Raw genomic sequence first — 15910 nt, 5'->3', positions numbered from 1 at the left:
TTTATATTTGGGATAACGTTGTCCGAAAGTTTAGATTTATTACTGGTATTTTTCACATCACCCTTTTAATTACGAGTATTTTATAACTCATCGCAAGTTCTTTTGGCTTTTCTTCTTCGTTAAAATTGCATAACATTGATCAAATATATTCTGTATATATCGTTAATTTGCATATACTTTTTTAATAAAAGTTTTAAAAAAAAAATTGAATTCAAATAGGTAGTTTTAAAAAGACATTTTAATGATAAATGCTTTCGAAAAAGCAATAACAATTTTTTTTTTTCTGTTAAACTGCCCCATACGTTTTTTTATGTCGTTGAAAATGATAGTCGTTTTACTTTATAAATTTTTTTCTTGTGGCATTATGGCTCATAGGCCAATGTTTTATCCTCCCTTTGAATTCATGATATCATATATGATATTTAGACCTTGCGCACATACAATCCAACTTTTATTTTATTCATTTATTTATTTTTCTTTTTTCTCTTTTTATTTTATATGGGGATCAACGATTGCTTTGCCAAAATCCAGAAGCTTCAGAGCCACATAAAAATGACATTCTTTACTCTCTTTTGGCTTTAGAATGCTTTTACTGCACACTAGATATTTTTTTTCGGTTTTTTTCTTTTCATTTTAGCTTTCATTCTCTCGTTTACTGGAGAAACCTCACACGCTATATGTGAAAAAACATGTAAAATTAAAAACAAAGAATCTGCTGGAAATACAATCTAATAGCACAATATTGTGCTCAAGTGTTGATGTCCTTTTTTTCTTATATTTACTCATTTTCAAATCATCATGTGATTTTTGATCAAATTTCATTTTCTGATTTAGAAGAGTTCTAAATTGCAAACAATGCACTTGCTATTTCCATAAGAAAGTTTTAAAACTTTTACAGTTGTACAAATACTAACTTCAAGTTTGTTTACAATAAGTTTTTCAGTTGCAGGTGATTACGTAGTTCTTTTTTTTCCAGTTTTTTTACTTTTACAGTTTTTATTTTAGAAAATAAAAGTAGTTTGGTAGAAATTCGTATAAAAATTATTGAGCTGGTTTCTTAATTATTTAGATAAATTCAAATTTTCTATTTTAAAATTTTCATTTGATACTTTCAAAATTAATATTATCAATTAAATATTTTTAAACCTTTTTGCACAATTTATTTTTGTCTCGTCAAAACAATAAAATTATGATATAAAAACAATTTAATTCAATCTTTGTCCCAGGCAAGTCATAGATCATAGTATTTTCAAACTATTTCCAATGATTAGACTTTTACTACACTACGAATACTTCAATTATAATCATGGTGTTACTAATTCTGACGATGAACAGCTCTTTGTCAGGTGCTAGTGTATTTTAGTCGTTTGTTTTAGCCGCACCAGTAATACCTTTCACACGACCTCCGTAAAAAAAACCAATGATTTAAAGCTACGGCAACGTTGCTTTACGACTGCTTTGCTGTTGGAAAATAAAAAAAAAAACTATACAATTTATGTACTCTTTATATTTCAAGCATTATCTCAACTTTATGAAAATTATTTGTTTGAAATTCAGTAATCTGCACATGCTCATCGAAGCCATGAACTCATTGAAACGTGTTTATCTATATATACTATACACAATATATAATAATAAAAATAATAAATATAATAATAATAATAATAATAATATAGTTATATATTGTATGTATAAGCCAAAAGCTCCTGAAATGAGGCAGACATAATGCGACATTTTTGTTCCGATTGAATTCCTCGAGATCGTTGACTCAGCTTTTCAAATACAACTATATGTAATAGACAAATATTATTTTTATTTTAATAAATCAATATTTATATTTACAAATAAAATATACATATAACTTAACGACAATATGGTTTTGTTAGTTTTTAAAATTAAAATATATATTTATTTTTTTTTTTAAATTTAAATAGTAAGAAATAATAATATTATCACTATATGGTAAACATAAATATATATAACATATTGTCTAGAGATGGAAAATTCAACCACTGTGAAATACGATATTTCAGAGAATTCATATCAGTGTCATATTGCATTTTGTCTGTTGTATTTTTAGCATTTCTATTCGATATTTCTTTTTATAATATTCGTTCTGATTTTTCAAACATATATCGACATCAAAAGTATCTATGTCAGTTATTAAATATTCCATTTACATATAAATATATCGGATAGATTTTTTGAATGATTTTAAAATACATAAAATTTTTATTTAATGTAAATTATCGATTTTATTTTATAAATTAATTCAATAAATAATATTAATTAAAAATAATATTGTAATTATAAATTTTTTTATCAATTGAAATTTCATATTTTTTTAAAAATAATATATAAATTTTGAATTTAAAAAAAATTATTTTCTATTATTATTGAGCAAAGATCAATTTTTTTCTTATCATTTTAGCTTTTCAATTGATCAAAAATACCGAATATAATTTTTAAATATTTTTAAAGCTATTACCGAATAATTTTAGTACAATAATTATTGTAGGTCCACATTGTTTATTTAAAGCATTAAATTTCTGTATCTGACAATTGAAAAAAAAGTGGATAATTTTAGAACTTTTTATATTTATTTATTTTATTTATCAAGAATGGTATTGATTGCCCCAGAGACTATTTGTACCATCACCTCTATTCAAACTCATTTTCTCGATGAGATCTTTTTTTGGTGTTTTAAGATTATATGCAAGTCCAAATATGGCCATAAATTCAATAAATGCTGTTGTTGGATTTAATCCATATGCACCAAGTTCAGCTGCTTTATAATCCCATGGAAATGAATGATGATAATTGTGCCATCCTTCACCAAGTGTAAAAAATGCAACTGTTGGATTTTCAGTTGGCTTAACTTTTCTGTTGAATAAAATAATTTAATATTATATTATTTCACTTAAATTTCATAAATTTTAATTAATCCGTTGATTGGATTATCATATTAGCTGTTAAAATATTTTGTAAATTTATTTATAAGAAAAGTTTTTAATTATTTAAATGTTAAAATTTTTAACTTAGATATTTTTTTGGTTAAATATTTATATCAAAAACTTTTACTGGTTGGTGTATAATTTATCTTTTAAAAGCTTTTGATAAATAGACTTTTGACAAATGACTTTTTATATGAAAGTTTGACATTAGAAATAAAAATTTTGTATGTTTTTTTTTTGGTGAGTTACCTGTTGTATGGACGATTACCCCACATATGAGCAAAACTGTTTACGAGAAATGTTGCATTGAGAAGCCACGTGTAACGTATAAATACAGCATGAATACTTATATACCATGTTTCATTCCAGCAATAAACTGGTATTAATGTTGGTAATATGAAGCACAAAAAGAGCATTATTGGTGTGAAGTATCTAAAACATATTTAATACATTTATTCAATTGATTGATACAAATTTATACAGGTAAATTCTGGATTCATTTAATCAAAATTTAATTGCATTTATTATTTCAAACGAAGTTCTATTTTTATAAACGTGAACGAAGAAATTTAATCCATTTAATTATTGATTATTCGTAAAATATTCATTTGGAAAATAAAATAAAATTTATTTGTCGTAAATGAAAAACTATTCAATTTTAATTTACTAGATTTTTTTAAATAATTTTATATAAAAGATAAAAATAGCTTGATACAATCTATTTGAGATAAATGAATTTTATTCTGAATAACGGGAAAAATTTTTAATAATTTATATTTAAAAGCAGATTAATTTTCTTGGTATTTTTAATTTTAAAAAGCTTTTACATTTTATTTGTAAAAAAAAAAATTACAACAATTATTCTAACAGCAGTTATTAATTGATTTTTATTTCAAAAAAATTTTTATTCTGTTGTAAAGTTCATTCCAATAATTGACCAAAGAATAAAGAAAATTTGTTTATGAAGAAAATATTTAAATAATTTTTCATTAGAGACTTAATTTTCCCTGAATAACTTTGATAAATCCTTCTTTTTTGTATAGATAATTTTCAAAAATGTATATTAATTAAATAATATTCAGACTACAATATTGTATGAATATTTCAAATATTATTTTTTTTGTTTTTCATATTATTTTGAAGATGATTATTCATTAACTAATAATAAATTTTAACTAACTTGTCAAAAAACTGGATAACTGGATCACCATAAACATCACTCATGTCGACTTTACTACCATGTTTTTTAACTGCTGGATGTCTTTTCATCATAAGCCATCCAACATGAGAAAAAAAAAATCCACGATTTGCATCATGAGGATCAGCGGCTGTCTCCGTGAATCTGTGGTGAGTTCTATGATCCCGTATCCACTTTGAAGGGCAAGTCTAAAAATAAAATAACCATATAAAAAAATTAATTATTTGATGAAATGAAAATTTCGTAATTTGAAAAAATAAAACAAGAACAACAAATTTGTTTATATCTTGAGCTTTTAATTTCATTCAAGCTTGGAAAACTGAATTACTCTATATATACTCTGTAGATTTCTCATGTATTTTATCGAGAAACTTTTCGGCTGATTGCGAGTATTCTACAAGATCTAAAATTTCTTCTATCACCATCAAGATCATCAGAAAACTTGGGCTTTCTTATATATTGGAAAAAAATAATAAAAAAAATAACATCAAACATTCGAAAAAAAAAAAGAATATAAAAGTATTTGGCATTCATCCATCAGAATAGATATATAATTCGACCTTTCAACCTGGATTCTATTGTAGTCGTCGGCATCCGATAAGCCAAGTAACCTTATGAAAAGAAAAAAAAAAATACTATCGGCAATATAAAACCTCAAGAGCTTATACTTGGATACCTGAAGATATAAAACTTGAAAGTGACTAGTTAAATTGTAGAAAAGCAAAAAAAAAAATTGTTATTTCATTCAAAGAATTCATTCGGATAAAAATTTTCATTACATTGTTTTGTTTAGTTTATTTTTGGAACACCCTTCAAAATAATCAGCTTTAAAATTATAAATATTTTTTGTTCTTGTGAGTCTTAATTCTATTCAAAGGAATGAATATATACATATATTTAAAAGATTTGATAAAGAATAATTGTAACCTGTGTAATTATGCCAAATATTTTCTCAAAAATTCAAATATCCTTTTGAAAAGATTTAAAATTAATAAACTCAGTAGCTCGTGGATACGTTTTATCTATTTATAAATCTTCTTGTCTTGACTTTGAAAGGAAGACTTGAAAGAAATATGTCAAATTTTATTCGACACAATGACACAAGCTAAAATGATACAAATTGTCCTAGCAACCAGTACCTAACTAAAATTGTGAAATAAAAAAAAAAATGAAAGGAAATCGATCTTTCATTCATGCTTATCATCTTCATTTTTTTAATGATGTAAAATATATTATTATTTATTTTAATTGTGTACTTGCATTTCTTCTTTATTGGCTATATTGTTGTCAGTCTTTTTATCTTGAGTCATTAATTTTTTTCTTAAAAAATCCAAGACCCTAAGGCTTTTTTTTCCTATGTGAATTTTGTGGTGTATATATTTATTAGTTATATAACTTGCTTAGTCCAGCTTGATCTTCGTATTGAGATAAATAAACTCTGCATATCGAATCCCAGTTTACATTCAAAATTTAAATATATTTTTTTGTGGTTATGGATTTAAACATTTGAATAAAGATTTACTTCAAACAAATTCTCATTATGTTAATCTATGCAACTTGTTCTTTGATTTAAATATGGATTCGAATTTCTCTGAACTGTTTAAATATATATTTATATTATTTGAGTATATATACTCAAATAAATTTATGAAATACACTAGTTAAAATAAATAACTTTTATAAATTTATATTGATATACTTATATATCTTTGTACAGTATATAAATTTCTAGATGAATAAACCGAACCTCTCGGATATGGATTTAACAAGAGTAAACTGTATATTGTGATACCTTTCATGTATATATATAATACAAGAATGAATCGATATTGTGTGTATTCAAATCTGCTTTGAAAACGTGACTGAACTACGGATATTGATAACAATGCTCTAGCAGTTACATCGCAAATTGCGGATGGTCTGTCTTAGATGTATCATTGTTTGTATAATTTTTTTTAATTACTATGCTACAATGATATTGTCAATGTTATAATTAAGTTTACATGTCATAGTATACAATGGGAAATTAACAAATGAGTTTTGAATAAAACAAATAATTAATAAATCAATAAAAATAATTTTTTGATTAAATTAAATACCACAATTTGATTTGGTAAATTCAAGAAGAATAAAATTATTCAATTCTAAAATATTGGGAATTTTGTTTCAGCTGAAACTACCATATGTTCAGGCAGTCTCTAAAAATTTGTGAAAAGAATTTCCACTCAGTGGTGAAAAAATGTACTGCATAATAAAAAAATTTAGTTTTTATTTTTTCAATTAATTGTATGGATATATAAAGCTGACAAAAATCAACTAAATTAATAAAAAAAAATAACTGCATTAAAAAAAATTAAATAAATAAAATTAAAAAAAATAATTTTCTTTCATTTTCTAAATAAAGTATAAATATAACTTTTGGTTGATGCATCATTGAGTGCACTTTTTATTAAAACTGGATTAAAAAAAAAAAAAATAAAAAACTCAATAAGTTATTAAAAGTTTATCATATTTTCAAGAACTCTTGAACTAAATATTTCAATATAAATGATTTTTTTTTAATTCTTTTTTCCAGATAAATTGGCAATTAAATTATAAGTTAATTTTGCAGTCCATAATTAAGTGGATTATATACCATTCCATATAATGTATTTATTGAATGGGATTAATCTGTTTTATTTTAACTTTTTGTCTGACCAAATATTGATATTAACCCCTAGTAAAAAATAGAACAAAAAATCCTCATTTTTTTTTCGCCAAATTTTATTTATTCCTAAAAGTATAATTATCATAAATTAAAAATTAATTTAAATTCGATTTCATTTTTACTTCAAAATTTTCTTTCATTCTATCAAATAAAAGATAAACCCAAGGTAAAAAATTGAGTGTGAATAGGAAAAAAAAAAAAAAGGTATATATCTGAAGAATATAAGGTAGAAAATACGAATTCAAGATAATCTAACCACGGACATTGAAATGGATTACTTTGAAAAAGCGCTGATAAAAGATAAAAATAAGAAAAAGGTTAAATTCAGAAGTGCTTATGTGAAACAAATCGTAACACCGATTTTAAATTGACTATCATACAAAAAATCATTATTGGATTTACTATTTCGATCTTCAATTTAAATAGAAAAAAAAAGATATTACTAAAAAAAATGACAAGGTATTATTTAATTTAGATTTACGTTAATTGAAAAAAGGATTTATAATAAAATAATATATTTTTGTCTTACCTGTCCTGCCATACAATAGAGATAAGCGAGCAATATTCTCAATGGCAATTTTGCCGAATAGCTTCTATGTGCCCAAAGTCTGTGTGCTCCAGCCGTTATACCTATTCCAGCAACAATTCCATAAAGTGGACCTAAAAAAAAAAAAAAACATAATTTACTTTCAAATTAAAAAAAAAAATGATAAAAATATAATTGTATTCTTGAAAAATAATGACAATTTAAATTGTTTAAGATGAATGAATATTTTATACTCATTAAACAAGTCTCTAAAGAGTAATTGAAAAAAAAAAACAGTTTATTTTCTTTTGTTTTTCGACTACTTGATCATGTGCCAGTAGTCGTGATCAATTATTGTTCAGTCAAGAGATTTTCAATAATTAAAAGAAAAAGTTAAATTCATCAATTCAAGATAGATTTAAAAAATAAATTAAGAAAAAGAAAAAAAAAATAGATAGAAGATGAAATTTTGTAGTAATACAACTTATTTCTTGTAAAGTTGTGAGAAATAGGTATTCATATTTAAAGTTTCGCACGTATTTGACGTACGTACGTGTTGACTTGAGCAACTCCTGTTGGAGACACAATGTAGATAAATAAAAGAAAAAAAAAAAAAAAATGATAGAGGCACTTTACAATGTATGTACCATCAGACTGGTGCTATTGGCCTCATTTACCTGAAATGTATTCTTGCCATCTCCTGAGAGCAATGTATTTCACAAATGCATCTTTATACTATATTGCACTTTACCAGGTGAGCTTTCTGCCCAAAAGACCATATATACTATTTTTTTTATTTATTTTCAAATTTCTAACTAAATTGTAATAATAAAAAACCAGAAGATTCATGTCCTCTTTTAAATCGTTTTAAAATTTTTTATTTTATTATGTTGAGTGATTTAAAATTTTTTTATGTTATTAATATTATTAATAATACATACTAAATATCCATGTCCATAATTTAGCATCCCGATAACCATTTATAAATCCATTTATTGCTATTAAATGAAGTACAGCAATTCCAATAACGTTACGCCAAATTAATGGTTGATTTTCACTTGTTTCTTTTGGTAATGGTATTGGTTCAGAAGCAATTTCATCTAGTGGAATTTTACGAACTGGTTCTTCAAATTGTGTTATTGTCGATGAATACATTATCTATAAATAAAAATAAATTAAATTTTTAGAGTTTTTTTTTATTATGTTTGTTGATATTTTAATTATTACTCTGGTTAATTTTTCATAATAATAAGATATATATAAAATGGATAAAAAATCTGGATCATAAAAAAAATAGTTTTATAATTTTTTAAAATAAATATATCGAGCAATATTGAGTTCATGGCTATCTGATGATATAAAAATAGATTGATCAAAAACATTTGATAATGACTATGTATTTTATTAACACAGTTGAGTTTTATTTAAATTATGCAGCTTTTTTGTATACAACGAATATTTAAAGACATTTTTAAACAGGTCAATTCAATAGCACTAAAAATAAATAAATAAAAAAAAAATTCTCCTCTGCATTTGGCAAACAGATGAACTTTATTTACTCATTGATAAAATAAATATTGCTTATATATAATTGATGCATTAAATTTAAATTACAAATTAAATGCAATCACTTATTTATGAAAAATAATCAGATATACAGGTAAAATTTATGCATTTAATAAATCAATAATAATAAATTATTATTATTCTCATTACCAATAATACATTTTATTTTTTATTATCTTCTTTAGGACAATTAAAAATATATTTGAATTTTTATATCTACCTACTGTTGTTTCATTTTAATTTTAAATTTGAAATAATATTTTTAAAAATTTATTTAGACTCATTTATACTGGAAAACATATGGTGCACAAGTGATAATATTATAAAAAACTTTATTTGTATGTTTTAATGTTATTCATAAATTTGAAAAAGCACACACTGCCTATATCTACAAGCTCGTTAAAGCGTTAACGAAGGTGACATTATGCAAGCTCTCGTAGAAACCCCTGCAGCGTATTTACCATCTTAATGTTTTCTCGCTGCCCAGCTCATACTCAGCATAATCCAATTTAATATGAAATGTATTCAAACATAAAGTATAAACATAAATATTTTTAATTTGAATTTATATTGTTTAATATATAAGATAAATGATAATAAAAATAAAATAAATAATAATATAAATTTTAATAGGGTCGAAAAATAATACCATCTAAACCTATTATAAATAAAAAAAGTTTTTATGGTTGTTTTTAGGCTTTTGTTAACTTTAGACTGATAATATTTTATTCGTTATTTTATTGGCTAATTTATTTCTTATTAATTTAATAAATTTGATTTTTATTTCGAAATTTAAAGTTATTTAAAAATATTACAGACGATTTGTTATCATTTCGTAATTACCACAACAATTTATATTTTTAAATATTTCATTACTTAATTTTTTTTCATTCAAACAGACGGTTTTTGATTTAGGAATAATAAAAATATTGTAAAAAAATTGGAATATTATTCACTTGTGTATTTTATTATTAAATTTTTTGCTCATTAAACTTTGATTATAGTACACGTGAGTTAATTTCGAGAAATTTTTGAATGTCTTCTCAAAGGAATCTTGATAAGTTATTATTAAATTTTATTAAACCGCGAAATTGTACAAAAAAAAAAAAACAAATTACCAACGTTTTTTTATTATACTATTTTTAATTTTTAATCCATAAAAAAACAAAAATAATAATTTTACTTTATTTTACTTTTTGTTTATGAAGATTTAAATTCTCTAGCTGAAATATTTCATTTTACGTTTTTATTTTTAAAAAAATATATAGAATAAAAAGTATCGATAAATTGGACAGAGATTTATCCAGATATTCAAGTATCGACAGGGTATAATGCCAGACAAAACAATGCTATTCGTATGTTTTAAAGAAAAAAAAAAAAAACAAACGACAAGACAAACGTCCAAAACATCCAACATAAAAACCATCCTGATTTTTTTTTTTTTTTATTAAAAAAATATGTAACATTTGTTTTACAATTTTCAACATTCATTTTTAAAAAAAAGTGAATAATATTTTAAAGATATTTTTTCAAGTAAAAAAGTACTAGAAGTTTTATACAATTATATACATTTTTTTGCCAATTAGGTTAAGTACATTTTTTGAATGAAAAATAAAATTAAAAGAAATAATTATTAAAGTTGTTAACAGTGTACTATATTTAAACAAATTCTACACCAAGGATTTATATATTTCTTTTCTTATTTAAAAAAATAATAACAATAATTTGTAAGATGAATGAATGAATTCTTGAAATTTGCAATAACTACTTTGGTTGAGTAATTTTCTTTCAACGTAAAAACCGGATTTTTATACTGAAGTTCGTGGTCGAGGTTGCAATCACAGATGTCAGTAGAATAACAAAAAATTCAGGTCATTTGGTCTTTTAAAAATAAAATGAATAAAAAATATAATATACAGTTTAAATAGTTATTGTATTTTTCAAGAATGTATAGAAAATATTTATTTAAAAACAGTAAAGTTTTACATTTCAAATTAAAAACTGTTTTACGATGATATTAAATTTATTGCAAAGTTTAAAAGCAAATAAAAAAAAAATAAATATAATAATTTTCTTTTGTCCTAAATAAGATGCAAATTGTATATTAAAGTTTCTTAGAAATATCACAATGACATGGTTCAAATTCATAATGGAAAATAAATTTAAATTCAAAGCAAAATGATATTTACCAGAAAATTACATACATGATTGTATTTTTTTTTATTTGTTATTAATCTCACTTTCACATTTTTATTAATAAATAAATAAATAAATAAATAAATAAATTTCTTAAAATTTGTTTATATGTATTTTTCCTTCAAGTATGATAAATGATTAAAAATTATATTTGATTATATTGTATTATGTAACATGAGCGTTCTGTATTGATCATTGAAAATTAATTTAATATTTTCATAATAATATTTGCTTGGAGAAAGTATATGTTTACTAAGTGTTATTAGAATTTTACACATGATGTTATCATTATCTAACACATGAAATACACTGTTAGATCATACTCTTATATAAATAAATAATTTATATATTTTGAATAATAATTTGTCAATATAACTAACATTTTTCAAATATTTATTTTTAGCCCATTAAAAAAAATTTACCTCTAATTATGCATCAGACTATTTGCATATTTTATTATAATTACAATCCATAAAAATAAAAAAAAAAATACTTAAAGCAATATATATTGTTGATGAATGTGACAAAAAAAAAAATTCTGTACACAATATTATAACAAGTAATAACATAGTACAATTATTTTTATGTAAAAATACTTACAAAAGATCATAAAACGAACATTTGAATTACAGTATTCAACAAAAAATATTAATAGTCTTTTGTTCATATTTTTTTTTAAATGTTCAATTATTATTATTTTTTTTTTTTTTTGAACAAAGTACAACGAACGACCTCGTTTCCATTTTACCCATTTTTTTTTGTGTTTTGTTATTGCCGAAGTTTGAAAATTGCAGCATCATGTATTATCATCAGTAATTTATCAACTTTACACTTCATCGACGATGTTTTTATAAAAAAAAATATTTATCTTTCACCTGCCTTTCTTTTTATCATGCTAATTAACTTGACTATTCAACACATAATATTGCTATAGAACAAGTTTCTTTTTCATTCAATTAATTATTCCTGTAATTATCATTTTTTTTGATTATCCAAAAGATTAGTTTAAATCAATTTGTCACACTCTCACTTTTTTCCTTTGAATATATATTTTTTTTCTCAAATATCTTTTGAATCATTATGTTAATAATTCATAATTATTAATGATTACATAAAACTGCGTAGTGTTTTTTTTTTTTTTTTTTTTTTGACATTTAGAATAATTCATTAAACTTTTGTAAATTGCTACTTTCAATTTGAGGAAGAAGTAGCTCGAAAAGCATTTTTTTCTTTTTTAAATATTAATGATATAAAAAAAAAATAATTAATTGAAATAAAAGAAACATTTAAAAATATATTATACATTTTTAATATATATGTTTTTTTTTTTCGAATAAAAAATTATTAAATTCAAAAAGTTTATTTAATTTAAATTTATTCGATAAGTTTTTTTGTTTGATACAGTAAATAAATGTGATAATATCAGAGATATAATAACGATATTTTTTTTATTTAAAAAAACATTGCTTTTGGAGAATAAAATTTATTAAAAACGTTATAAAATTAATTGATTTGATATTTTAAAAAAATAATAAATAAAATTGGTTTTTCAACGGAAATGAAAATGTGCATGCACAGTGGTTGTAATTAATATCGTTTTGTGTGATATTTGTCACGCAGTTGTGAATCAGCTATCGAATATCCATTAAACAAATGAAATAAAAAATAAAAAAGTTTTATTTTAAAATTTAAAAAAAAAAACATTATTATTTTATTATTGAGTTTTAATTTTTTATTTAGCTTGAAATATTAATTTATAAAAGTAAAATGTCATATTTGCATATTCATCTTGCTAAAAAATAGACATATGTACAGTGATAGAAAAAAAATTCTTAAAAATGGCATGAATAAAAAATAAAAAACAACAAGTTGGACAGAATAATCTGGTATACTGGCTGATAGCTATCAGATTGTAAGCCCTTACATTTAATCCTTGTTATTACTTCCGTAGTTAACACTAGATTCTTTTTTTTTTTTTTCTAGTTTTTTATTAATTATTATAGAGTCTTTTTAAAACAATTTAAAAAAAAAATTACCGTTTATTATCTTATCAACTAAATATAATAGTTTGAAAAAAAAATATCTGGAAATTTGATAAACAAAATTGTGACAAATATACTTTTTCCCAAGTAAAAAAAAAATCTAAATTATATTTAGATTTCGCCTTATATTTTTTTTAATGAATTCTATACTGTTTATAAATTATAAAATATTAAAAAATAAATTTAATATTCGTATGTTTAAATATAAATAAAATTAATAATAGCATTCAATTTATTGTTGATGAAATTTCATTTATCAATTATTTCGTTATTGATTTGATTTAAATTAATATATTTCTTTTTAATGGATATCAATTAGCATTTTTGTTTGTTCAATTTATTATAAAACTATACTAATGAATATAAATGTATAATTTCTATTATTTACCTATACATTTTATGAGTAAAATAAAATACAGTTAGTTTAAATTAGCATCAGTTGGTTGCACATCAATGCGTAAATGTTATTTCATAATATTCACATGAACTGATGGACACACTCAATGTGATAAATTTAAAAAAAAAAAATTACCCATGTAATAACACTATATGAATAGAAAACTTTTGATGATAGACTTTCTTTATACAAAGGTTTATTTTATACAATGATTGTTTGATTTAGAAAACCAAGCGTAAAATATTCTATCGGATATCATTGAATATTTTAATTTGAAGAAGTATATAATTATAGTTTTAAATCAATTTCATGCTGACATTATATTAAAATACATTATGTGACTTTGCAAACTCTACCTTGGTACTTGTGTATTTTATTGTTACTCGTAATGAAAATTATTTAAAAAATCTGCAAACAATTGCGTGTAACTTTTTGTTGCCTTCATTTATTGTAGTTTATTTATAATAAGAAAAAAAAAATTGATAGAATGTATATGCCACAAAAAAGGTTTCTACATTTATTTGACAGATTCTAGTATTTTGAATGAAATTAATTTGTTTGATTTAATATTTTAATCTCGAGATATATTCTGAGTATTTTATCGAGTAAATTTAATCATGAATTGATACAAAAAATATATGTTGATAAAGTGAAATTATTCTTAATGTAGGGGCAGATATTGCATAACATAATAACAAATATATTATTGAATACAGCATGTAATATGATGATTGAGAATAAGCTAATGTCAGGTATCTAGTATCGATGCTTATGTAAAAAGTAAGGAAGTGGAGAAAAATAAAGATAATTGACTTGGTGGTAAATTGAGAGGTAGAGATCACGTATATACTTTTGATACAATCCTCAAATATCATGTAGGTGAAAAAGATTACCAGTGAAAGTTTTATTCCCTCACGCGATTTAATAGTATATGCTGACCAATAAGATAGGCGATTGTAAAAACAGTGTCGTTCATTGATCTCGGATAATTTTTGCAGATTAAGAATTTTCTTTGTTTTTGTTTTTCCTAAAAATTTATAGGGAATTATTTGAGGAATTGTTGTAAATTTTATAAACAAATAGTTAACAAACAATAAAATATTTGACAAAGTTTTTTTCATATTTGGCAAATTTGAAATTTAAAAAATGTCAATTTACAATTCTACAAAATTATAAACTTCGTGTTAGTAATAAATTCTACATAATAAAAATAACTAAATTATTTTTTAATATAAAATGAATACAAAAATGTATATTAAATTTATTTCCTTGGTAATCAAATATTTTAAAATTATAATTAAAATATAAATAATAAAAATGAAAAACTCGTGTATTGATAAAAAATTCTACATAATAAAATTTTCAATATATATTATAATTTGAAATAGATAAAAAAAATGTACTTACAATTGATTTTCTCGATGACTAATTACTTAAATATTAAAATTAAAACATAAATAAAAAATAAAAACTGATATTTTAAAGAATAACTTCAACAAAAAATAACAAAAAAAAAAATAAATAAATACGATCGCTACTCGAACTGTTGAGCAGTAAAAGTCAAGAAATTTCAGCTTGACGTATAATTCACGTGCTTATAAAGACTTTTGTTGGTTTAGAAAAGTAGAGGGGTTGAGGTTTAACCAACTATAGCTGAGTCAAAAGACAGAGAAACGTTTGACGTCTTAGCTATAAATAAAGAAGGGATGGTAATCCACATTTGTGGTGAACTTATCGTGATTTTTGCGATATTTTTTTTTTTTTATTTCTTGTATGAACAAATTGAACTTTTATCTGTAAATTTTTTTTTCTTCTATATACATTTTTCGATCAATTCGTCTGTATTCTTTGAACATTTTTTTTTAACGATGATATAAAATAAAGGCTATAGAAAATTATTATTGACTTTATTTTGCCTCTCGAAATTCAATGTATAATTTATTTTTTTTTCAATGAAATATTTTATATTTTTTTTAGTGATTCCTTCTTTTATTTTAAAGAATATTTTTCGCCAGTACCAAGCATCAATATTAATGTAATATTTTTAATTCAAGCATAAGGTGTAATGGTGCTGATGAAATCATTTTCCAAGACTTGATAAAAACATGAATACATTTTATTATTTAAATAATAAAAAAAAAAGTTAAATACTTTTGCTTTTTCTTTTTTGTTTTTGGGACTGTGTATATAATTTAAAGATAATTCTTGAGAAAACTTATTTGAAGTAGCCTGTTATGAACGAATTTATGTATTACGATCAATCTCGTTATTTATGCAACTTTAATAACCACTATAAAGTGATATCACTTCCGCGTTGAACATTC

At 22.5% G+C, this 15910-nt stretch overlaps 2 protein-coding genes across 2 annotated transcripts in view; one reads left to right on the top strand and one right to left on the bottom strand.

Moving 5' to 3' along the window:
- LOC122854923 (follistatin-related protein 5-like) overlaps window positions 1–15910 on the top strand; it is a 154937-nt gene that overhangs the window by 15278 nt on the left and 123749 nt on the right. The window lies entirely within an intron of this gene.
- Window positions 2588–15168, bottom strand: LOC122854925 (acyl-CoA Delta-9 desaturase-like). Its single transcript, XM_044155965.1, has 6 exons — window positions 14994–15168; window positions 8327–8543; window positions 7389–7519; window positions 4135–4340; window positions 3204–3386; window positions 2588–2883 (listed from the first exon to the last, which is right to left on the bottom strand). Exons 2-6 carry the CDS (start codon window positions 8538–8540, stop codon window positions 2616–2618), a joined length of 1002 nt encoding a protein of 333 aa, XP_044011900.1. The 5' UTR covers window positions 8541–8543; window positions 14994–15168; the 3' UTR covers window positions 2588–2615.

This window comes from Aphidius gifuensis, linkage group LG4 (genome assembly GCF_014905175.1).
Source record: "Aphidius gifuensis isolate YNYX2018 linkage group LG4, ASM1490517v1, whole genome shotgun sequence".
NCBI classification, from domain to species: Eukaryota; Metazoa; Arthropoda; class Insecta; order Hymenoptera; family Braconidae; genus Aphidius; species Aphidius gifuensis.
The sequence above is the reverse complement of the archived record's forward strand: the minus strand, read 5'-3'. Positions and strand labels throughout refer to the sequence as shown.